We start from the raw sequence: 24026 nt of genomic DNA, 5'->3' as shown, positions 1-24026 counted from the left end.
TTTCATGATCAAATTACATTTAAAAAAACTAATAATTATAATTAATAACTAAATTATTTTAGATTTATCTTAATTTCGAATCTACTAAATATTAACATCAAATTTCTTGACATATAATTTTTATTTTATTTTAAATAAAATAAATTTCAACCTTCTCAACCTAATAAATTTAGATTTAAAATAAATAAAAATTAATTTAATTTAATTTATAAAGTGCATAAAAAAATAAAAAAATAAATTATGCTCTTTGAGAGAGGAAGGAAGGTCTCTTTAGAAAAAACCAATTAATCAAAAACCATAAAAAGTGAAACAATCCATCCGAGAGCCAGACTTAGCATCACATCATATTTCTCATTATGTATTTAAAACCCACTACCAAGGCTACACCAAATAGAAAACAAAGCCAAATCTCGATGCATTGACATATGGAAGGCCGCATTAAATCAGAGATCAATGACAGTAGGTTGAAAGGCGTCGAGGAATCGCTAGGAAGGGTGTACTGAATCAGATCAATGACAGTGGGTTGAAAGGCGTCGAGGAATCGCTAGAGACTGCCTATTATAACAGTTGATAAACAGTAGCATTGGAGTGCTCTGTCTGCTTCTTCAATTGCAATATAACATTGCGGGCGAAAGGATGAGCGGAGCAAGGAGGCGTGTGGCCCAACAAATATGGAGCGCCATTCACATTCGTCCCTCAAGCAAAACCGGAAGTTCTTACTCTCACCGGCTTCTCGATTTCCCCTGCCTCGCTCTTCAACAACGAGGAGTTAAAGTAAATGGATCAGATGTATGTAAACTATACCCACTTAGTTACTCTTCTCTTCTATTTGATCTATTTTATTTTTAAACACTGAAATGTCTGTCAGATCGAATTTCATTACAATGCACACGTTTCATGCCGACAAAACGCACTGTGCCTTCACCACCTTCCGTACACCTTGGGGTTCAGGGTATATTAAAATAGTCCTACTAGCCCTTTTGGAGCAAAATTTTTATTGCTACAAGCACTTTTTTGGGATACTCCAACATTCTGAATTCAAGATATTCTGCCAAAGATATTGTGATTACTCTGCAGTATCAGGCAGAGCAGAGCAGCCCTTGTGATTCAGAGCTTAGACACAAAAGAAGATCACCAAAAGTAGGCCAAACATCCAACCAGAAGCAGGCCACCCTAGAATAGACCTTTTTTTCCTCAACTATCTGTCCTATCTCATCTTATCTCTAGTTCTATTGGCAAAGTAAGACGCTCATTTGAAATTGGGCATTACATCATCAACAGTAGCAAGCCATCTATTTCCACACCGCAGTCCGTATCTCCGAGTAGCTCAATGATGGCTGCCTCCCCTACTCCCCCACTTGGAGAGTAAGGGTCTGCATTGTTTCCACATTCAGTTGAGGACGCTTCACCTTCAGATGTTCCAAAGTATATCATTTAGTCTAATATGAGTATTTCTCAGCTTTAGCTACTTAGCATAACATAATGGTTGCTGTTTGGATGAGCTTGCCTGTGCGGCTATGAGTGAGGTGAATGGTATCTCACTTTGCATCCAAATTGAGCAATTTTTATGGAGAGTCATAAAGCTCGAGTTGTTCATCATTAAAAACTGGATGTATACTGGGGTATGAAGGAATTTCCAATAGAAATTCATTGCCTTTAAGTTTTTAACTGCATCGAGGATAATACATCAACCATACTGAGGTGGTCTTAATCCCTATCGCAGGCTAGTGAACCTTTCTTTTCCAAGTGCACCTAGACTTGTTCACCCACTTTGAATGTATAAACAATGCGACATTTATCATGCTACTTAAACTTTTCTAGGATTGTTTGAGGATTTTCTCAACCTATCTATGAGTATGAACTCTATATATATGGAATGGACTCTATTGCTTTTTTCTTCTACTTGTGGCATTGATGGAGTTTGTAGAACGGTGTGTGCAACGTCTAAGGAGACATGTTTGGAAGCAAAGGTAAGATTCCAAAAGGTTGTCTCCAATGGAGTTGTGTATTGTTTAATTGTAGTTAAGCTAGGTGAGTCTAGGGTCCGACTATGAGGGTTATGATGATTGGACATATGCAAAAGTTGTACGAGAGTCTACTTCGCCATCCCTATCTCACCATTGGTCCAAGGATGAAACGCAATTGAGTGTTGGAGCTTGCTAGATTCCGTTAAACCTAGCACTGGTAAATTATTAACCTAGCGAAAACGAGATCTATTGAATAACTTACATAGCTAGGTTCTTAACATTCAGTGGAAGCAAAAATAAAATAACCAATCTCATAAAATGACATAGATTATGCACAATCAAAGTTTTTCATTAATAATCCAAACTTACTTGGGCTCATGTCCTAGGATAATGGCCTAATTGAGAAAATAAAAAATCCAAAATAACCTTGGATTTGATCCAGTAGATCTACCTTAGATTGATGCTTGATCTTCTCTGTAGATCTGGCTCTCCAGCCTGCCCACACTCCCTAGAACCCAACACACTACTCATTGAGATGCCTCTCTTAATCTTGTGTTGTTGTAGTGTGTCTTTCCCATCTCCCTAGCCTTGGTTTTGTAACTTTACATTGAGCTAAATCCCTAACCCTAATCTCCAAAGTGATTGATAGTCGAGATTAAATCTCACCTGACTTGAGATCAACGGTTGAGATTAAAACATATTCACTAAAGTAATTTACTTTGCCTAAGTTTTTTAGCTCAACGAGCCAACATATTATTATGTGCTTTTTCCTATTTTCCTAAGTTAGGCTAAGTTACATTAGCAACTTGCTCTCACTAGAGTAAGCACCTAAGGGATTGTGGGCGACTTTTGCACGCCTAGACACAGAGGCCTGTGTAGAAGTAATTGCTTGAACTACAAAGATCAACACTCTCTCTTAGCAAGGGAGGTACTTCTGCCACCTGGAACTGGCTCTGATCTTGGACCTGCATCCATTGCTATTGTGCTCCCTCTAAATTGGAAGACTTCCTTGCCATCATCCTCGAAGATCTGCTCCTGAACATCCTATAAGGTCATGTCATACCAAGATACCTTCATAATACATTGGGAGGAAGTTGACAACTGCTCCTCCCCTCTTGAACTTGAAGGTTGACTCCCTCTGAGCTGGCCAGCCTTCGAAACTACTTGCTCCCCGTTCTCTGTCACTACTTTGCTTCCTTTCGTTGCTCGAATAGGCTGGTCCTTTAGCCTATACAAGTTGCTCTCTCTAACTCCAATGATGTGGCCATCATCCGAGCTAGATCCCTTGCGTTTGATTAGTGCTTGTCCATCCCGGAACACTACACCAAACCCTTTCTTCTCGATCATTGAGACTGAGATCAAACTCCACCCAAGTTTTGACACCCACAACACATGCCTTACTTCCATCCAACCTCTTGACTGAAGTTGGAATAACACTGTTCCAGCCCCCTTAACTGCATGCTTCATATCAACTGCTAACTTCACATCCAATTTTGAGTCCCACTCGGTTAGGGTGGTGAACTACTCTCGTGCTCCTATCATATGTCTTATGTCTCTGCTATCTAGCAACCACGCACTCACTGGTAATGTGCTTGAGGTAACATAGGAAACAAGTGTGAATTTTGTCTTGAACTTCGTGGAAAACACCTCGTGAGCTTTTGCTGACATAGCTACAGTTGGCTGCGTACCCTTTTCCCCTTTCTTCCTCTCCAAACATCATGAAGCATAATGTCTTGTCTTATTACAAGATAAACACTTCACCTTAGTCAATTGTTCTTTGGCTGTGAGGCCAACTCCTCACTCTTGCTCGAACTCTTTAGAGCCATGTTCTCTTCATCTCCCTGCTTGTTGATTTTGCTCTTTGACTGTAACCTAATTTCCTCTTGTATGCAGTGATCACTGAGCCTATCAAATGTGAGTAGTTAATCTCAAGCACAAACTCCTCTGATGAACGAATCCCATGATTCTGAGAATCTATTCAATGCCACATTTATTAGTACTGTGTCTTCTACCTTTTCTCTTACTGCTGCAAGCTGATCACAAATCTACACGATCTTCATTAGATAACTCATCACTAAGTCAGATCTAGTCATATGTGTAATCTGGAGCATATCTTTCAATATCATCTTCTTGTTTATTGTCTTGCTTTGATATAATTCTACCAGTGCTTTGAACATCTTTTTGGCTATCTTCTTCTCAGTTAAGTGAGGGATAAAATGTTCCTTCACGACATCCATAAGTAGCCTCTACGCTTTTATCTCCTTCTTTGCTAGAAGGGCCTTCTTTTGATAACCTAAGGACTTTGGGATCTTGGTCTCAACAATCTCCTAAAGATCATTTTCCTTGAGTACCAAGGTGACCTTGGCACTCCAAGGTAGGCAGCTTGACTGTCCGTCTAATCTATCGTCGTACCGAAGATCCACTAAGACCATTTTTAATCAAATCTTGCCAAAGACTTCTTAAATAATATTCTACCTAGGCCTTTAGGCACCCAAACTAGTCCGCTGTCACTCTGGTGACTTCTGTCTACGACTACGGCTGGTGCTCGATGTATTCAATGATTGCCCTGACCTTCTGTAGATTGTCGACCAACTCTTGCGGTCTGTTGTCTTATGGCTTTGATTGCGACCTCCCTATTGCCCATAGCTCCTGGCAGCTACTGCGGCAATTTCTTGGACTTGCAGCCTGTGTTTCCCCTTGTAGTCTTCTCCACATCTTGATTGCGGCCTCCTACTATCGCCGCTAGCTGCCCAAACCCCTACTGGACCTCCAACTGATCCTTTGTTGGTGCTCTCAGCTTATCCCTTTCGTGCCCAACTACACTCCATGCACGTCTCTTCGTGTGGCTTGGTGACGAATATGTCTTACTTGGCTTATCAACCCTCCGTTACTTACCCATGACCTCTTTGTTAGTGTCAAGTCTGTCTGTGGCTGGTTGCCTTTTGCTCCAGTGGCATAGGGCTCCCCTTTCATGGGCTCCCCGACACCCTTGTGCACTTAGACATTGACTCTCTACTAGGACCACACACACAAGTCTCGGCTCCTTTTGGTAGCTGGTTGTCTCGTGCTCTGCGTCACCGGTTGCATATGCCTTGATGGCTTTGCTTCTGTTGGGCATGACTGTCATCTGAGTGGCTTTGGTGGTTGCTGTGGCGGTGAGGTGGGTTGTCAGGCTTGTCTGGCACCTTCCCCCCCTATGTTCCTTTTTTTTTAATTTTTAATTTTTACTGAAACTCTTTACGACCACAAAATAAATTTTCAGCCCCTTCCTTTTTTTCTTCAGCCGATCGGATTGTACACTGTATTGCCTATGATCTCAACCCCCTTTAATTTTTTTTTTTTTTGTCTTTGTACAATTGTGGCCGAACCTGGCTCGATGATATTGTGCAAACTTGGCTTCTTGTAATTCCGAGATTGGTTTTCAGAGATTAGGCATGGATACCATGCTAGATTTCGTTAAACCTAGCATCGGTAAATTATTAAGTTTGCATAAGTGAGATCTACTTAATAACTTACACATGTAGGTTCGTAACATTCAACGAAAGCAAAAATAAAATAACCAATCTCATAAAATGACACATAGATTGTGCCCAATCAAAATTTTTCATTAATCAACCAAACTTACTTAGGCTTTCGCCCTGGGATAATGGCCTAATTGAGAAAATACAAAATGCAATATAACCTTGGATCTAATCCAGTAGATCTACTCTAGATCGGTGCTCGATATTCTTTGCAAATTTGGATCTCCAACCTCCATGTAGTCCCTCGGACCTAGCACACTGTTCATTGAGATGCCTCTCTCATTCTTGTGTTGATGTGGTGTGTCCTTCCCATCTCCCTAGCCTTGCTTTTATAACTTTACATTGAGCTAAATCCCTAACCCTAATCCTCGAAGTGATTGACGACGAAGATTAAATGTCACTTGACTTGAGATCAACGGTTGAGATTAAAACATATTCACTAAGCTAATTCACTTTACTTTTCATAAGTTTCTTTAGGTCAATGAGGCAACATAATAATATATGCTTTTTCGTAAGTTAGATTTAGGCTAAGTTACATTAGCAACTTGTTCACATTAGAGCAAGTACCTAAGGAGATTGTGGGTGAATTCTACATGCCTAGACACATAGGCCTGTGCATAAGTACTTGCTCGAGCTACAAACATCAATAGAGCTCTCAAGATAGGTTAAACGATGTGAACAATTTGAAGAAGACCTCTTCGTCTTGACTTTCTAACAGGGAATTGATACCTACATGAGCAAATAATTTCTACCAACATGAATAAAGGGTTGAATTTTGTAGCTATGGTCGGTTGTCATAATTAATATCTTAACTCTGGATGTATTTGAATTAATAAATAAGGGATGTTCTTCATGACCTTGTCAAAAGAAGAAATATGTGTAATATTCCTAATGGAAAAATTAACAGTAATACTGAAATAATGTACAAGGAACAACAAAATAGATAAAGAATCACAACCCAAATCAAAACACAATAGACACCAACAAAAGATTCCGAGCCATTTTATTAATATATGGGGAATGAGTACATAAAATGAGCTGAAATGAACCTGGGCCTGCCAAGCAAGCTATGCAAGACCCAGATGATAGATCTCGAACCCAGAAGGGGAAATGACCCGGAACAAGAAATGTGCACTGCCCAAAAATAATCTGTTATTGGCTGAAATGATGTTCTGAAGGTCGAATACTCCTCGGAATGCTTTGAAATTTTAGCCCCAAACTTCTCTCACTAAACCCTAAAAAACCTAGAAATGGTTTGGGTTGAATCTAGATGATGAAGAAGCCCTCCAAAAGGGTGCAAGTGGCTCTCTAGTTGGCTATATGCCCTACTGGAATTTTTCCCTATATAGTGCTAAGAAAATTTTGAAATTTCAGCTATGGCCTCTCCTCCAAATATCGACAAAAACCTAGCAAGGGTTTGGCTACACTCCAAGCTAAGAGGAAACCCACAAAATGTTGCGAGTTGCCTAGCCAGCTGCTGCTACGTTTTGTTGAAAGAATTATTTGCTGTAACAATCCACAACCTCCTCCACTGAAGAATCCACTCTCCACTAAAAATCTCCCTCTAGGGATGCCAAAACCACTAGCTTTCTAGCCTCCCAATCTGCTCCTCTCTATACTTGTGTAGGCTCTGCTAGAAAGGCCCACGCACTACCAAAAGCAAGTGACTTCGGCCCACAAAAATGGCTTAGCTCTAGGCCCACAAATTGCCACCAAAATTTCACTTTCCCTACAAGATAAGATCCCTGCAAGTATTATTCCCTAATCTCCTCTTTAGCCTGCGCAGATGACCAAATTGATTTTCTTTCTGTACCTAGGAATGCGCTCTGCTGATCCAACTGGTGAAGGTTAAGCTCTGTAGAAGCCTTGAAGTAGAGTGGAAAAAGTCGGGAAAAAATCAGGGTTAAATCCCAAAACACGATTTTTTTGGCTGGCCGATTAAATCGGCCGATTTTTTGCCGATTTTTTCCCAATTGAAAAAATCGGGATTAAATCGAAAAAGTCGGGATTAAATCAGGACTTTTTCCAAAAAATCGTGAATGAGGTAGTTTTTTTAACGATTTTTTAATTTTTTTTGTTTGAAAAAATCGGGATTTTATTGAAAAAGTCGGGATTTTATTGAAAACGTCCGAATTTTTTAAAAAATGAATATTTTTGTATTTTTTTTTTAAATTTTGCGGACTTTTTCAAAAAACTCTCGACTTTAACAACTTTTTCAATTTTTGGACCCTTGCCGATTTACTCGCGACTTCAACTTTTTCCACATTGAAGTAGACTCCTTCAATCTACAACTAGGGAGGCATTCAAAGTCCTCCGGAACCGGCTTGGGCTTCGCTTGAAACCCTAGTGCTAAAAAACATTCTGGCCCTTGTGCTAAACAACTTCAAGAGAAGATGAAATGTGAAGTGTAATAGTCAAAAGATGATCAACAAATGAGTCACTCCTCTTTTTATAATTTCTCCCCATGCTTCTCGACTCCTTTTTAATATTATTTTATTGGTGGGCATCATTTTCAACTAAGTGACTTTTGTTGCCATTTTAATAAAATAATAATTTGCTGCCATTCTCCAATAAAATAATATGTCCCTTTTTAATCAATATTACCAAAATTAAGCAAAATTCCTTAGTGATTCCCATGCTCACAAAATTGTGGATATTACAATATGACATGTTCTTCATGTCGGTTTTTCAAAGAAAAAAATTTGAATTTTTTATATTTGATTTTTCGCTCCAAAGAATCCAAGTTGACCCTCCTCCTAGTCAAGTTGGCCTAGTCATAAAGGCACCCATTCGGCCAATGAGTTCAACAAAGTATATTCCAGAGATGTGTATGTGACGCTGTTCAAGATTATGAAGAAGATTAAAATGATATACCTGTGTCTTACTACTGGTAGGCCGGAGTTTCAACTTGTATTGAGATTCATATAAGAAGGGATCATTATCCATCCTTAAGCCTGAAACATACTTGGGAGAAGATCAAAGTCTTAGTGAGTTTAGGCCGAAATAAACATCAGTTCATTTTCAGTAGGCTGAGAAGGCCTAAGAGCATATTGAATAACACTGAAGCTCAAAACCTCAGGACTAGTACAAAGGTCAAAGTTACCTCAGAGAATTACAGAGGTTTGAGAGCCTCAGTAAGTTGACAAAGCAGTCTCAGACAATTACTTCAGAAGGCCGAGGTTGCCTCATTCTTGTTGCGAGAAGATCGAAGAGCTCTGGATTAATGGTAAAGGGTTTAGAGGTCTCATAGAGGACCTTAGAGTATCCAAAATGACTAAAGTTAATTTATTTTGGTTTCCTTTTTTGTGGTGTAATCAGGTCACATATTTGAATAATGGTTGAGCTTGAATTTGTGATGAAAAATGCTGATGTAATCGTGAGTGTATTAGAGATCTAAACCTCAGATGTAATCTTAGGAAGGCCGAAAGGCCTTAGATCTAAAGACCTTAGGATCTAGTACGAAGTTGAGCTAAGATAACAACTTCAAACATCATTGTGATTCAATCTAAGTTCATCCGAGACTTAGGTCTATTGATGAATTAACATTTTTCATTTATGATTGGTTTTTGCTCTGAAGTTCTGATGCCTAAAGCCAAGGTGAACATAAAATGAACTATGACAAATTCACTAGTTTGACAAAGAACTTCTATGTTATTTGATCTACTATGTTTGAGTTGTAGACCTTGCTCAAACTTCCAAATATAGAACAAGTTTCAGAATTTGTGATCATTTGTATGATGCTACTGGTGCATTTGTAAATTGGGGATATGTTTGATGGTTAAATTCTGTAGTTGATTCCAAGCATGCACCCTATGAGAATAATGGTGAGTACTGAGATGATATTCTTGCTATCTCTTGGTTGAAGGAAAGACTCCTTGTTGAGATTTCTGAAGTATATATAGATTCTCAATTTGAAGACATATCTTTATGCAACGTTTATCTTGTGCCTCTAATGGATTTAATCCACTCGTGGATCGTGTTTGAGATATGATCATCTTTACATGGTGCCAAGAGATGTTGGGCAATGAGGATGACCTTAAGGATGTTAACATTGTTACAAAATCCTTGATGCTTGAAACAATGTCACAATCACTACACATGGTATGGAATTTTGGATTATGGCTCAAGGCAAGAAAAAAACAGTAAGGGAAATATATGATACATACAGATATGCTGAATGTTTGCATGTTTTCTTTTGAAGACATTGCTTTGTATGTGTTCAGAATCAAGATGCTATTGGTTGTCATAAACTCCTCATTGAAAAATGCATTAATATGCTGTTAACATTGATTGTTGATAGGGTATTTAAATTCTAAAGAATGGGACCTATCTTACGAAATGAGGATGTTTGTCAGTCTCTTGAATGTGTTGATTGAGAAAGATTATAAGTATGCAGATATTGCCAAACATGTTGATATACTACTGTTTATAGTCAGAGGCGTGTTCTAGTAAAGGGTACATTTGGATTCAGCTTTGTATTGTAGAATGGTTTGATACAAAGTTGTCAGTGAAAGAGATTACTGCTAAAGGACTGATTGCCTGATAATATGTATGATGAGCAAAATTGTTTTGAGAAACCTGAGTCTATATGCCATTAGGATTTTGGCAATGTTTTGAACTAGGGTTTGATTGCTTTGGAGAGAAAAGTTCTCAAATTATTGCTCCTTTTGGATCAAGAAGGTCTGTCATATTACCTATCTTAATGAAGACAACTTATTGAAAGATTCTTGATTGACATCAAGATGGAACATCTCTGATTCTGAGGCATGAAGATTCTATGTATATTATTTGGACAATTGAAAAAGAGAATTTGCAAAGCTTGGTGGACCTTGCAAAAAGTGTAAATGAGTATTGCAAAGTTAGGGTTTGTAAACCCTAGATTAATTTTGAAGGATAATGAAGTCCTAGGGTTTGGAAATAAAACCCTAGCTACACGTTTCCATTGAAAGGAAGAAACCCTATATCATGCAAGGAAGGAATGACATTATGCTGATGATGAGGACAAGGATGTTAGAGTTGCAAGATGGATGCAAGGAGGGTAAGATCAAGAGGGAGCTAACATTTTCTATAATCCTCGAAAGATAAGTATCCTATATCTCTCTTTCTTGATTATTGATGTTGTTTCACTATTAGTTAGTCTCTTGTCTTTGTATACTTTGCTTGGTTATAATTGTTCTTCCATGGCCTCCTAGTGAGGATTGTAGGTACATAGTAAAAGCTATCAAGGCTTTGGCAGCTGATGAAAGTAGTGGAAGAACGAAGCAAAGCATGTGACAAGAGGACTTTCCCAGAATTGTGATTCGTGTTGAGAGATATTATACTAGATGAGATCCAAGTTCAAAGGGAGCAAGTAGATCATCAAGTATACCTTGATTGTGCCAAAGAGATGTCAATCACAATGTTGACTTCCAAATATATCTACAAGATCTAGTGTGTAGTAGATGACATCATAGAAGTGAGATTTGAGAAGGTCATCCCAGAAAGAGGGAGAGGATCATGACAAGACACTTGCTCTAGTTACACTTCTATTAACATTGTTCTGAAAATTGCACCAGTTGGATGCATAAAACATTTTTGAGGAAGAAGTGTACATAGAGGTATCTCAGGGCTTTGAGGCACATGAGAAGAAGTCTCTTGATTGAAGAAGGCTTGTACGATTACAAGCGGACACATTGGGCTTGATATTTTTGATTGATAGGTCAAGGTTGATCTTATGTGATTTGTCTTTGATGGAAGGAAAAAAACTCATGTGTCAGAGGGAGCAACTGTGGTAGAAAGAATTGCTTCTGTAACAAAGGGAGCAGTTAGAGAACCTTGTTTTAGTTTCAGAGGGAGTTGACCTCAGAGTTCAAAATAATGTACTGTCATTGACATTATTAGGCTAGATAGTTGATATGCTATCAAGCAACAGTGCAGAGGGAGCAACCATGATTGCCACAAAAGAAGTGTTGAAAATAGCAACAAGAAATGCTAAAAATAGAAGTGCTAAAAATAGCATTGCTATAAATAGAAGTTTGGGTACCAGTGCTAGATTGAGCAATAGGGAATGAAAAATGGAAGTGCTAAAAATAGCATTGCTATTTTTAGCAGTTTGGGATGGATTTCTATTTTAGTCAGTCCCTAAACTAAAATAGTGAAGTAAAATTCGAATTTGAACTTAACAGCTGTTTGAAAATAAATTAATTAATTCACCATGAGTTAAGTAGTTGTGAAAAATCAAACATGAAGTCTATGTGAGGACATGCAACAGTTTCTCCATTAATTGAGGAATTTATCCATCAGTTAAAGAGATAAGGATGAGTTCTAATTTGAGTTGTAATTAGTTGGCTCAATTAATTGAGTCAAGTCCAGTTAGATTGATTTAAACAGTTTGTTTAAATTAATGTAAGTTCAGTTAGTTAATGCATGTTTGCATATAACTGCTGTTCTTCAGATAACTGAATATTCTCTCATGAATAACTCATGCATGTCAGTTCAGAGAGAGACCCAGTTGAGATCAGAGGAGGGACAGTGTACTATCAGTTGGATGGATTTTTTCCTATAAAGGAAGCTCATCCATGGAGAAGGATTTATCTCCTTCAGGATTGCGCAGTTAGATCAGAGGTTAGTGAGTGTGTGAAGAGGCCAATTCACACAAGTGGCTGCACTGGAGCCCAAGGAAAATTGCGCAAAGAAATAGGAGGCTTGGAGGGCAGAGGAGAAGGTTTGAGAGAGGCCTTTGACTGTTTATGAGCAGCAGAGGGATTGCAGAGAGAGCAGGATAGCTTGTGAGCTGATTCTTTTTGTAATCCAGACTATATTTCCACTTGTATGATAATATAGAGTTGGGGTTTTAGGATGAAGCTTTCCCCGAGTTATTTCTTCTGTGTTATGTGTGATTGATTTCTTCTTATCGGTTATATGTGTTCAATTGATCTTGCTCAATTTGATTAAGCTTCCGCAAAGTGTTGTAGAAGTAGATCTTGTATTGTGTTTTAGTATATTGCATAATTTGTTGGTCTACAGTGGGAATTTCTACATGGTATCGGAGCAAAGGTGGTCAAGGAAGAACAATATACAAGAAGGGAGAAGTTCGAAGTTTGTGATTCCTGAATATAGAAATCGAGTTCTTATCACATCTCTATTTCACCTATGGCGTTCAATGGTTTAAGACTCGAATATGCCCTTGATGGTAGTTCGAATTATATAGCCTGGAAGGATCGCATGGAAGTATTATTGGAGGATAATGGTCTAAAGGACTTCATTGATCAAGAAGTCCCCAAGCCAACTAATGCTACTGAATTGGCGGAATGGAGGAAATGTGTGGTTAGAGCAAGGAGGATTCTTCTGGAGGGAGTTCGAGACCACATAGTCTCGAGTCTCCATGGGAAGGAGACACCATTTTCAATGTGGAAAACATTGAAAGATCTATATCAGAATAGCAGCGATCAGAGGAAGCTGGCGCTGAAGGACAAGCTTCAGAAGATCAAGTGTGAAAAGGGCGACACGATCTCGACGTATCTGAACAAGCTCACCACATGCAGGGATGAGCTTGGAAGTGTAGGGATCGCTACAACTGATGATGACATGGTGAGTCTTGCACTCCTCGGTCTTCCTAAGAGCTGGCATAGCTACCAGGACTTGGTTAATGGAAGAGAGAAACTGCCAGATTGGGAACAACTTTGGTCAGATTTGATGCAGTAGGAGATAAGAAGAAGCACCAGAGATGGTCCTTCATCCACAGAGGATGAAGAAAATTGCGCCTTAGCGAGTAAGGCGAAGAAGGGGAAGGAGAAGGATTCTCTTTCCCAATCCAGTTCTTCCCAAGGTGGGAAGAAGTTTGATAAATCGAAAGTGTGATGCTTTCGTTGTCATGAGGTGGGCCATTTTGTTACAAATTGTCCACTGAGGAAAACACAGATATACCAGACAGCAAGATTGATTACAGAGTTTGTCCTTGATGGACTACGTCTTCGGGTCCACTTTCAAGATGGGCGACCGTTTTATTAGGAATGAGAAGAAGGTGTTGATTACACAACAAATTAGACAGACTGAACTTGCACACAGGCAATTCTGACCTCTGTCATTAGATAGCTCTCTGAATCAGCTTTCCAACACCGCTTACAGTTTCCAAATCCGACTCCGGATGCTCGCAAAACATTGAAAACAAAACAACCTCTAACCTCCAGAATCTGCATACAAAACCCAAAACCACCAAGCTATTCTTCAATGAGCAAAAGTGCCTCTTATAGGCCTGCAGCTACATGGAAACCTCCTTGACTGCATTTGAGGTGTATTTAGCTGACTTCTGGGTTGAATTAGGGTTTTGATTAGGAGTCTTTAATGTCTCATAGTGACATTCACCCTTTTGGAATTAAATTAATCCAAAAATACACATTAAAACCCAAAATGACATTGTTATAAAGCAGAACCCGTTAGTTGTTTGCTAACCGCGCGGAAGAGGTTGGAAAACTCATGTGATCGCTGGACCAAGCCCGCGGTCAGTGCGCCGGCGGTTCCGCTGCGGTTTCAAAAACGGTTAACTGTATCCCCGTTCACATGTCGAAGTTCCGACGGTTTTGTAACTCGATGGTTAGGAACCCTGACAGCTACCTCTGTCTGTTCACATGCTGCCCACTGCGGCTTTCTCCGATGCGGTTAGAAGGCCAGCGGTTAGGGGCTGTAACCGTAACCTCCGCCTGACATGTGAACATGGTTAGGTTCCGACGCGGCTAACTCCGTAGTTAGGGACCTGTCATAATATTATTTGTAAAGTTTTTACAATATTACAAAGGCCGAGGGTTTTATAACATAGTTTTGAATGTATTTTTGTAATACATTGGTTTGATTAGAACTTAGGACTAGGGTTTTAGGTAAGGATTTGTACATGGATTTGATGCATGGCTTTAGAACTTAGGGAATGGTGTTTAACATAAGATTTGATTTTAGGTATAATGCATTAGGGTTTTAGGTCTTAGGTTTAGTCATTAGGACTTTGATGTAGGATTTAGGGTTTTAGGTCTAGAATCTTAAAAACCCTTTTACAATCTTTCGTCACAATGTGACATAAAACCACCTGCGATGACAAAACCCACGCACATTGTCGACCCCAGCTATCTTTGTAATGACAACCCAGATGATGAACCTATGCCACGGACGACACCCATGTCGACACATCAAACCTCTGCGATGGATGACACAACCATGTCGACACCAATCCTGCAAAGTTGAATGACAAAACACATGTCATCGACCAATCCTGGCAGAACTGTCGATGAACATAAGTCGGCAGCCAGGTACAACACCATCAACTGAAAGCCATGAAAAACTACGAACATTACTTGAACAACCTGATCATAACCAACACTGTCGAAATTGAACGACACCCATAAACTGAGGTGACGACGACACTGAATACTGATAACGACACTTGAACACCTGTGCAATTTGAATCAACGAATCCTCCTGGATCAGAAATGTAGCACAAGGAAGCTGCACTATTTCCCATTACCACCGCTGTGTATAATTTATGTAGGAACTCTTGTGCCATAGCAGGATTAATGGCATAAGAATTCTGTTTTGTTTAAGATGCAGAGGATGTGGGTAGATGGTAAAGGCAGGAAAGGTTTCCGTGAACTGAATGAGTCGTAGTAATTAGTATACTGTATTCTATAGTAATAGCTGTTGTATACTTATTTTGTTCACATTACTATTTATTATTTCTGTACTTAGTTTTAAAGTACTTAGTTTTTGCCATGGCTTTAATCAATGAGTTGTAGTAATTAGTATACTGTATTCTAGGATAATAGCTATTGTATAATTATTTTAGTCATCTTACTATTTATTATTTCTGTGCCTAGTTTTTGTCATGGATTTAATCATCTGCATATGCTGATTTCTATATTCACAGCTTATGTTTCATTTTAATTTTCTTAGTATGGAAAAATGGATGGTTTTAGAGTCTACACCTCTGAATGATCCTTTTTGTAGCAGGTGATGAGAGTACTGTTGAAGTTGTGCCGAATCTTGGCCCTACTATAAAGTCAACTGCTTTGGCACAGATGCAGGCTGGGATAGATGCATTATCAAGAGAACTTTCCAAACTGCGTACAGGAAGAGCATCAGCAGGTTTGTTGTTGCTATGCATATTTACCACAAAAACAATATGATGCCCAAAAGTGCCATTCTAATGAATTGACAGTTGCATGCTTTCAGGTATGCTTGATCACATTATTATCGAATCTGATGGTGTACAGACACCTCTAAGCCGTATTGCTGCTGTATCTGTCTTAGATTCACAAACACTCAGTGTGACACCTTATAACTTAGATGTAAGAGTATTACTTGCTTCTTCTCTTCATTAGTTATGTATTTGTTTTGCTTTTGCATGTTAGACCTTCCCGAACCCAGCACCCGATATTCGGTTCCTAACAATTATTAACTGAACGAATACCCGACTAGATTCCTAACACAAAAAATATAGCAGAAGCAAAAAAAAGACTTGATCTGAATCACACACATAAATAGATTTCTGCCCAATCAACAGTTCTTCATTAATAAATTAATCACAGAACTTACTTGGGCTCCCGTCCTGGGATAATGGCCCAACTGAGAAAATACAAATTACAAAACTGATTACCAGCCTCTCTGCAGTTTCTTGGACCCAACACACGCTCATTTAGAAGCCTCTTTCAATCTTGTGCTGTTGTTGTGTCTTAGCTTCAACTCTTCGGTTCAATTTATAATCTTCATAAGCTAAGATTGATGGTCAAAATTAGCTTGTCAAGTTAACTGAAGATAAGTGACTTTAGTTAACTATCCTATCTTCAACTTTCTCTACTTTAACTCAAGTACAAGTCATCAATTTAGCTTGCTTTACATGCACATCTCATGCATGTCACATGCAACACATCCGCATGCATGCAACTAACTTGTACTCTCTGCATGTCACATGCAAGCTCCTAAAGAGGCAAATCAAGGTCCTTCTAGTGAAGACATAAGACTAGAAATACCTTCCGAGCTACAAAGCTCAACATTACAATTACAGTATAATGCTTAGTATGGATTGTGCTTGACTTTGTTTGGGATAGGCAAATGTGCAGTTCTGGTCATAGAAACATGATTAATTGTTTCAGAACAAACAAAAACATTTTTCAAGGGTTGTTTTCAAACATGCTACTAAATAGCTTAAAATGTCTGTAGAATTGTTTTCTACATGTAACAATGCCAATATTTTTTGGTGGAGCATGTTCCTTTTCAATCTGCCATTTTTTCTTATGCAGTTTTTTAATATCACAAGTTAAACTTTCTTGTTACAGTCATTTGGTGTACTCCATGTTGTACAATACTGCAACCATTTCCCCTTAACCAACTTAATTTTAGGTATATACAATCACTATACTACTGCAAAGAGCACAGGTGAACAAGAACAAATACATTCATCAACTAAATAAAAGGAAGAAGATGCAACATAAAACGAGTACGATCACCATATGGTAACCATTTCACCAATTAAATATCAGTCAACAAAGCTGGGATGATAATGTGTATATCTCTGTCAAGTGCCGTAGATGCCCATACATCAAGATATGCTGTGACACACAGCAAACCAAATACATACTTCTCCCAAGCCAGGGACAATGGAAATGTGTATACTGCAACTTGGAAGGGGAACCACAGTCACCTAGGCTCCAACTCCCTTGCTCTTCTCAGATGACAAAGGGTCACCTAAAGTGGGGTTTCCCTAAAATGATTCTACACTAAAGGTTACGAGTTTTCAGAACAATGTAAGTTAGTGAATCTTTTGTTGAGTGTGTGTGTGTAAATTTCTGATTTTGATAGGCTGGAATCTCTTCTCAATAAATATTGTATAACAAATAAACACTTTGCCCAATCATTTATGTCAGTCATCCATGAATATATGTGGCGTATCTCATATTAGTGAACAGCTCTCTTATAGATCTACCTTTCTAACAGAGATTTGAGGCATTAAGGAGCACACTCTTTTGAGCAGGTAATGTTCAAGCTGTAGGAAAATACACAGGAAATGAATGGTTGATATTGTGATGCGTTTCTGTGTTCCCTTAGATCAGCCTGTGCGCTGCAAATTTCTTTTTAAGTACAAGCCATTAAGACAGAATTAGAAACTGGGTATATAAGAGAGAATTCACTAATTTCCAATAGCAAGAGTGTTGCTAATGAAGTTTCCAGCTTGAGGTTTGAGTTCTAAAACCAATCACAAACATCCAAATGATAGGCTAGTGTTCATGCTTCAACATATAAACATAAAAATGATAAAGTTTTAGGCATAGATGAAAAGGAATCATTCAGACATCTCATCAAACATGCGGTATGTATCCTGGAAATTTTTGAGATGGGAATGAAATGCAATGTTTTGTTTTAAGATGGAAAATAAGACAATTGAGAGACCAACTTTCAAATTTAAGTGAGATGAGGAATGATGAGATAGCTCCAATCCTAACAGCTCTCAAATTCAGTTAGGAAACCAGTATACCAGCAAAACATGAAATCTATTAAACAGTCATAATGAGTTTCATTGATCCATTTCATCAAACAGTTCATGCACACTCTATGACAACACTTGGATTCTTTAGGTTAGATACCCATTACATAGAGCATATATCTTGTACTAATATACTGTAGCTTCCAAGTATTAAATGACATTTCTAGGCTTATAATTATGAGTTCAGCTCCATAGTACAAAACATAATTGATGGATGATATGCAATTGGGAAGGTTTCACACATACATTTGCTTAAACAGTTATATAAGTCCCATACATCTCTGATCACGGCTGAAGATACACGCGCTATTGCTCAAGGAACCAGAATTTAAACTACCTATCACTGCTCGTATGTAATGCAGTGATTTATGAGATGTCTCATTCATACAGTTATACTCTTATGGCTGGCATACAAGAAAAAATGCTGAGGCTGTCACACAATCTTGAAAAATTTTCACAGAAGAATTTCACTAAACAGTTAATAAGCAATCTCAAAATCGCTAATTCCTCCAATGTTTCAGCCTGGAAAACAGAGTTTGGCTTTGCATGTCTATTCTGTGGCAATATATGCTGAATTAAATCAATTTTCCTATATGAAATTGCCACTTTGAAAACAGAATGCTAATGTTGTTAGCAATGCTTTAAACTTCTGAAAATTCTTAGATACCTTTCATCAAACAATTTAGCTGCTAAGAGAGCTCAGAACTGGTAGGCTGCACCCTTGATATAAGACTTTTTGTGGATGGTGCGTTGTTTTAGATGGAACAACAGACTCAATGATGGTGGCTTGAACCTTGGTCTGCTGTTCAAGTGAAGGGCTGATGAAGTAAAATTTTTGGTGGTTAAAGGAGAACTACAGCGCCTTACAAGAAGTTGGGCATGGTGTCCAAGGTACCATAAAATCCGGATAGCACAAAAAGAGGAAGAATGGCACACACGCTGACAAATCCAATCTGCAGGACCTAACTATCATCTGCAAAAGAAATGTTTAGTACCAAAACCCTCACCAACACACTTGGAAACGTAGACAAGTGGATGTACTTCAGCTGCAATCCTATCATAAAACATCCCTAAATGTATGCTACCAAATATAGAGAAAGCCACAGCCAAGGAACTATTCCAAACGATGAATTTTATTAAAGACGAAACATGAGTACCATGAGTATCATCTGAAACCAAACTTGGTGAAGGAGTTGCTGAGCAATTTTACACTCTATATAGCGAGCTCTAGTCTGCTAGGGTATGCCTTAGAAGATTCATAGATTGTTTGCAGGTAAATACTGGAAGAAGACTTCTATTCCAACCTTCAACAACATAACAACTTTTTCTAGAAATTGGGCTCACTAGAAAGTGTGCCTTTTAAGGCTGGAAATATTACATTTAACACATTTTCTGTGGCGCCCTAAAAATAGCTGTGCCCTTTTTTTGGTGACAAAAATAAACTCAAAAGTATAACTTTGGTGGGCCCTGATGAGATGGGTGTCTCTTCCCAGCTGAGATGGACAGCATTACATTGAAATATTCCCTGTGGGGCGCTTAAAATGTGCCCAGCCCTTTGCTTCTAATGCTGGAGCATATTGTAATTTGTATGTGCATGAAAGTGGTGGGGTCCCTATAAGTGCACTCCTCACCTTAGACAAATACATCGCATTTCATTTTCTGTGTCCCATGCACCCTCCTTGGCTACTATGGCTGAAAATACATTTTACAATATGCATGATTAAAACTCTAGGAGGGGCTCCCCTTTCTTTGACTTAGTGAACTGGTCACACATATGGAGAAATATCTGTGTGGGCCCCATGCCAAGCGCGTGGTAACAATACACAACCAGAATTTGGCAGGTAATACCTGCATGCATTCCTTACCTGAAAATATGAGAAATTTTGAACCATAGCCATTACTGCCATTACTTGCTGTCAATATACAAAGCTATCAACAGAGAAATAGATACTTATTTTCATGAATGGGACCATATGCTTATTCTCATAGAAGGTACCAATTGCAGCAGGAAAATTTTTCTCACAGCCATAGAAATCCAAAGGACTGCATCCTCTTACCACTCAAACTAGCAGGGGTCCCAAAAGGGGATCCTTGAAGGGCTACTACTAGGTCAAGGGCAACAATAGCCCACTGTCACCTCAGCTAAAGCTCCCTACTCTTTACAGACTTTCGGCTATGGGAGGGACCTGGTATGATAAGGATCACAAAGATGAATAGATCAAAGATAGGATGAAGGGTGATCCTAGAAGCCTATTCACAAGAGAGGCTCAAGATTGGGGCTTGCTTGTCCTGGAAGACAAAATGGAAGATTCTCTAGGAAGGGCTTGGGGAGAATTTCAAAGGTTAGGTTTTGAGTATGTGCCTTATAAAGGAGATCCCTAATCCCTAGAATTCTTGAGGAAACTTGGGTTCCAGGTGATCTTTGAAGAATTAATCTTGATAGTGCATGGGGCACACGGGACCAAGTGGACCTGAGGTTAGGTCAAGAGGATAATATTTAACAACCAATGATATACTTGACCTAATTAGGGAGGGGAAAAAGATCAAGGAATACATTTTGAATGAAAGGCAATGCAAGGATTCCAGTGAAGTTTCTAGCCTAAGGGAAACCAAGGGCAAAAACTAGTCTTCGAGCTAGGGCTTGCGATATCTCAAGATCTTACTGTCAGAATCTCATGAAATTTGGAGGGCTTCTTGAGGACACACCAACGCAATTGTGTACCGAAAATCAAAGTATTTGGATGGCTATATTGTGAGATAGTTGATGCCCTAGGTGACCTATGTAGGCTAGGCCTAGAAAAAGAGGGGAAGGTGAAAGAAATAAGCTTTAAAGTGAGCACCAGAGAAGGACCAGTGCTTTGTCCTTTGGGAGAGATGGTGTCAAGGAAGATTTAGAGTTTGGATTGATTTCCACTTGTCAAGGAGGCCTAAAAGACAACTTCATTGGGCATTAGGGCTTAATGGAAGTAGCTTCAAGGTCATTTATACTTCGTTCAACAATATTTGGTGACTTGTCAAGACAAGGATGTCTCTAGGAACATTCATTCATTCAAACATGGTCCAATCATGATACAACACTATTTAGAGATTTAATTTCCACAATTTCATTCCAAGAAAAAACAACAAATTAACCCTAGAATAGCGAAAATCCTGAAATCCTGAAATCAGCAAAATAAAGAATCAAAATAGCATTAACATAGTACGTACATGTAAGAAGAATACATCCAATCAGTAAGATATGCCAATCATAGAAGCTCCAAGACAAAGAAGAATAACGATCGGAATTCATCCATTCATCCAAAAAATCTTATTGTCAAAAGATAGCGAAAATCTCACAAGAAGATATGATCCAATCCAAGTGATGATACAAATGAATTCTTGCCTCTCCTATTTATACACTCATTAGGAGTTTGAATTACCTAATTTTAGCCTACATTAGCCCATCAATTAAAATAATGTGCAAATAACTATCAATTGGTGACAAGCCCACCAAACTATCACAAATAAAATAATGAGCCTCCAAAGAGGTTGAATGATCAATAATGCATGTCGTTGGTTCTCTAAGAGGCCCGATGAAGTCCATAAGTGCCAAAATAATGAATTGGAATTCCAAAAGTAATGGACAAAGGGGATGACCCCTTGTTCTCCACATGATAAACTTGTGGTGCTCCCAATGGCTGTGCCCGCTGTGAGGGCACACAAGTGACCTCATGGGTCTCCAAGTAAGTCGAATATGCCTGTAGACCATTTGTAAGGGTTCAGATGATGGTGTAGGTGATGCCACATTATCCTACAAGTCTTGGGTCAGCTGCCAAATGCATGGTACATCTGTGGGGTTGGCTGGGCAAAGGTGAACCAGGTGCATCTTTCTCATCCAATAGGTGAATCTTGAGCAATCTCTGAACATCTCTAGGGATCCATGGAGTGTTGTCTTGTTAAAATTGGCAACTAGGGCCAAACTCCATTTGGGTCATCTTATTTATGGCAGTTGATATTTTTCTTGGATTCCTCTCGTCGAGAGGTGTAGGATTGATCTAATGATCATCCGATTCCGACATGTATTCATGGAGATATGAGTTTATTTGTATTTCTTGACAATTTGTCAAGGTTGGCCAACGAGTAAAATAGTGTTGCACACCCCCAGCGAAACCTCAACGTGGCATATAAATAGAGGAGACCTTGAGGCATTAGCACACTCATCTCATCTCCACATCTCTTCTCTCTCCTTGTCTCTTGGGTATACGAAGGAGGAAGAAGACTCTCTCTCACGTGGGAAAAAGAAATAGGACATAGTTAGGGCAGCAGCTGTAGGAGGACACAGGAAGGTGCAACAACTTTGTTTTGGGTGCTAAAGGACTGTGTTGACCAGCGTATAGGCTCCCTTGACTGCGGATTTGTGTGGGCAGCCTCTCCTAGGCTAGCCACATTGCTGGACAACCTGCGTTGACCTGTTGGAGGACGTGTTTGGGACTGCGTTGACTGGTTAGGGCTGACTGCAGTATTGTTGTAGCATTGACTGTTGTTTTGACCTCCTTCCATTGACTGTTTTGGGCTGCTATCTACTGTTGTTGGAGGCCGAGTTCTCCTAGGTTGTCTTGAGGACATTTGGAGCTGATTGATCAGCCTTGTCATAGTTGTTCAAGGGTTTTCATTACTGCTGTTGTAAATCACAGATTTGTGATATTGTACTATCTCTCTCTCTCTCTGCTGAATTATTGAAGAATATAGAAGAATTGATCAAAGGGTTTCCCCGCATTGGGGTTTGTCCCTGGTTGGCACCACATCTTGTGTCTCTTGTCTTGGCTTGTCTTTTGTTGTTTTCATTTATGTTCTATTAGCATTTTACTATCATGTTAATGTGATTGCTATACTAGAAATTGACATTGGGCTAATAAGAAGAATTGAAGTAAATTGCTCTTAAGCATAGAACATACCATAATTTAACATGTCTATTGCTGTGGAGGCCCATGGATCTCAACACACACCCTACATGTGCCAATGTAGCCCTTTGGAGGGTTAGGACCCCGTATAGGGAGACCAAACCCAAGATGGAGACCATCTGCAATCTTGCATAAGATCCAATGTGTCCCCTAGCCTTCCAGTACAACAAGTCATCAAAGAAATCGAGTAAAAGAGTTTACAAACCATGGACTATAGGTGGGGACTTCATAATGGCCTGCCCTTCCATAATTTGCTTTGGCATGTGCTAATGTCTCCAAACTCCAAATGGAGTTAACCAAGTATCCTATTAGGTGGTTTCTACTTCTAAAGGGGATAATATGTCCAAGGTACATCCCTTAAAAGTGGTGGTATGTGATGAAGAGGTGAATGGAGTAGGGGATGAGAAGGGGCAACCCTGTGCCACATGCTGGGGTACAAGGTTGGCTAGTAGAAGGGAAGCCCACACTTGGGTATATAATGTATAGGAGGGAGCAATTGTGGTACATGAGGGTGCTCCGACCTTGATTTTTCCACCCTTCTTTATATGCCTTTCGCACTTCTATGATTTTTCTTTAATTAATTGCTTGACGCTCGAGGGGTAAGAGCATGATATGTGAGATATAACAGTGGATATCCCCTTTTAAGATAGGGCGGTTCATTGCCCACCAGGGGTTGGGACAATCATGGATTCCTATATGATGAAGGAGTCTCATAGAACCTGTAGGAACCAGGGTGATGGCCATGATGATGGGGTAGAGGTCATGTGTTGGCTTTTGCCCACGTGCTAAATGTGTTTGTCCCGACCATCTTTTGCATTTTGTGGTACATTTTCCTGTTGAATGTGGCCAATTATGCTTTTACTTTTATTTTTAGTTGCATCAACATCTGGGGCATCATTCCAAGTCTGATTTAAGGTGTGGGCAAGGGGAAGGGGAGAACTAGCCCTATGTGGACCTAGTGGATGAATGTGGACGCAGGTGGGAGAAATGATGAATGGGGTAATAATGAGTGGAAAGGGGGTAATATATGCGGATGAGGGAGTGGGACCATGCAACTAAAATCAAGGTTTCCCGTGAACTACCATTCCTAAAGTCA

General features: G+C 39.3%; 1 protein-coding gene across 5 annotated transcripts in view; it reads left to right on the top strand.

Moving 5' to 3' along the window:
* Positions 1-342: 342 nt before the first annotated feature.
* The window catches only part of LOC149148289 (uncharacterized), a 91030-nt gene continuing 67346 nt past the window's right edge, over positions 343-24026 (top strand). For 4 of the 5 annotated variants that reach the window (XR_016262926.1, XR_016262925.1, XM_089440871.1 and 1 more), the window contains exons 1-3: positions 654-789; positions 15461-15595; positions 15683-15798. Coding sequence is in view for 3 of the 5 variants with exons in the window: in XM_089440871.1 (XP_089296997.1) it covers positions 15529-15595; positions 15683-15798 (183 nt within the window). In the remaining 2 variants the exon portion in view is untranslated. Of the gene's footprint in view, positions 790-15460; positions 15596-15682; positions 15799-24026 lie in introns of all 5 variants that reach the window. The other variant, XM_089440873.1, reaches the window with a different exon arrangement.

Source organism: Pinus tabuliformis, chromosome 9, assembly GCF_031772625.1.
Source record: "Pinus tabuliformis cultivar Carrire ecotype Pingquan chromosome 9, CPIR1, whole genome shotgun sequence".
Lineage (NCBI taxonomy): Eukaryota > Viridiplantae > Streptophyta > Pinopsida > Pinales > Pinaceae > Pinus > Pinus tabuliformis.
Note: the sequence above shows the minus strand (reverse complement) of the source record. Positions and strands in the feature narration are given on the sequence as shown.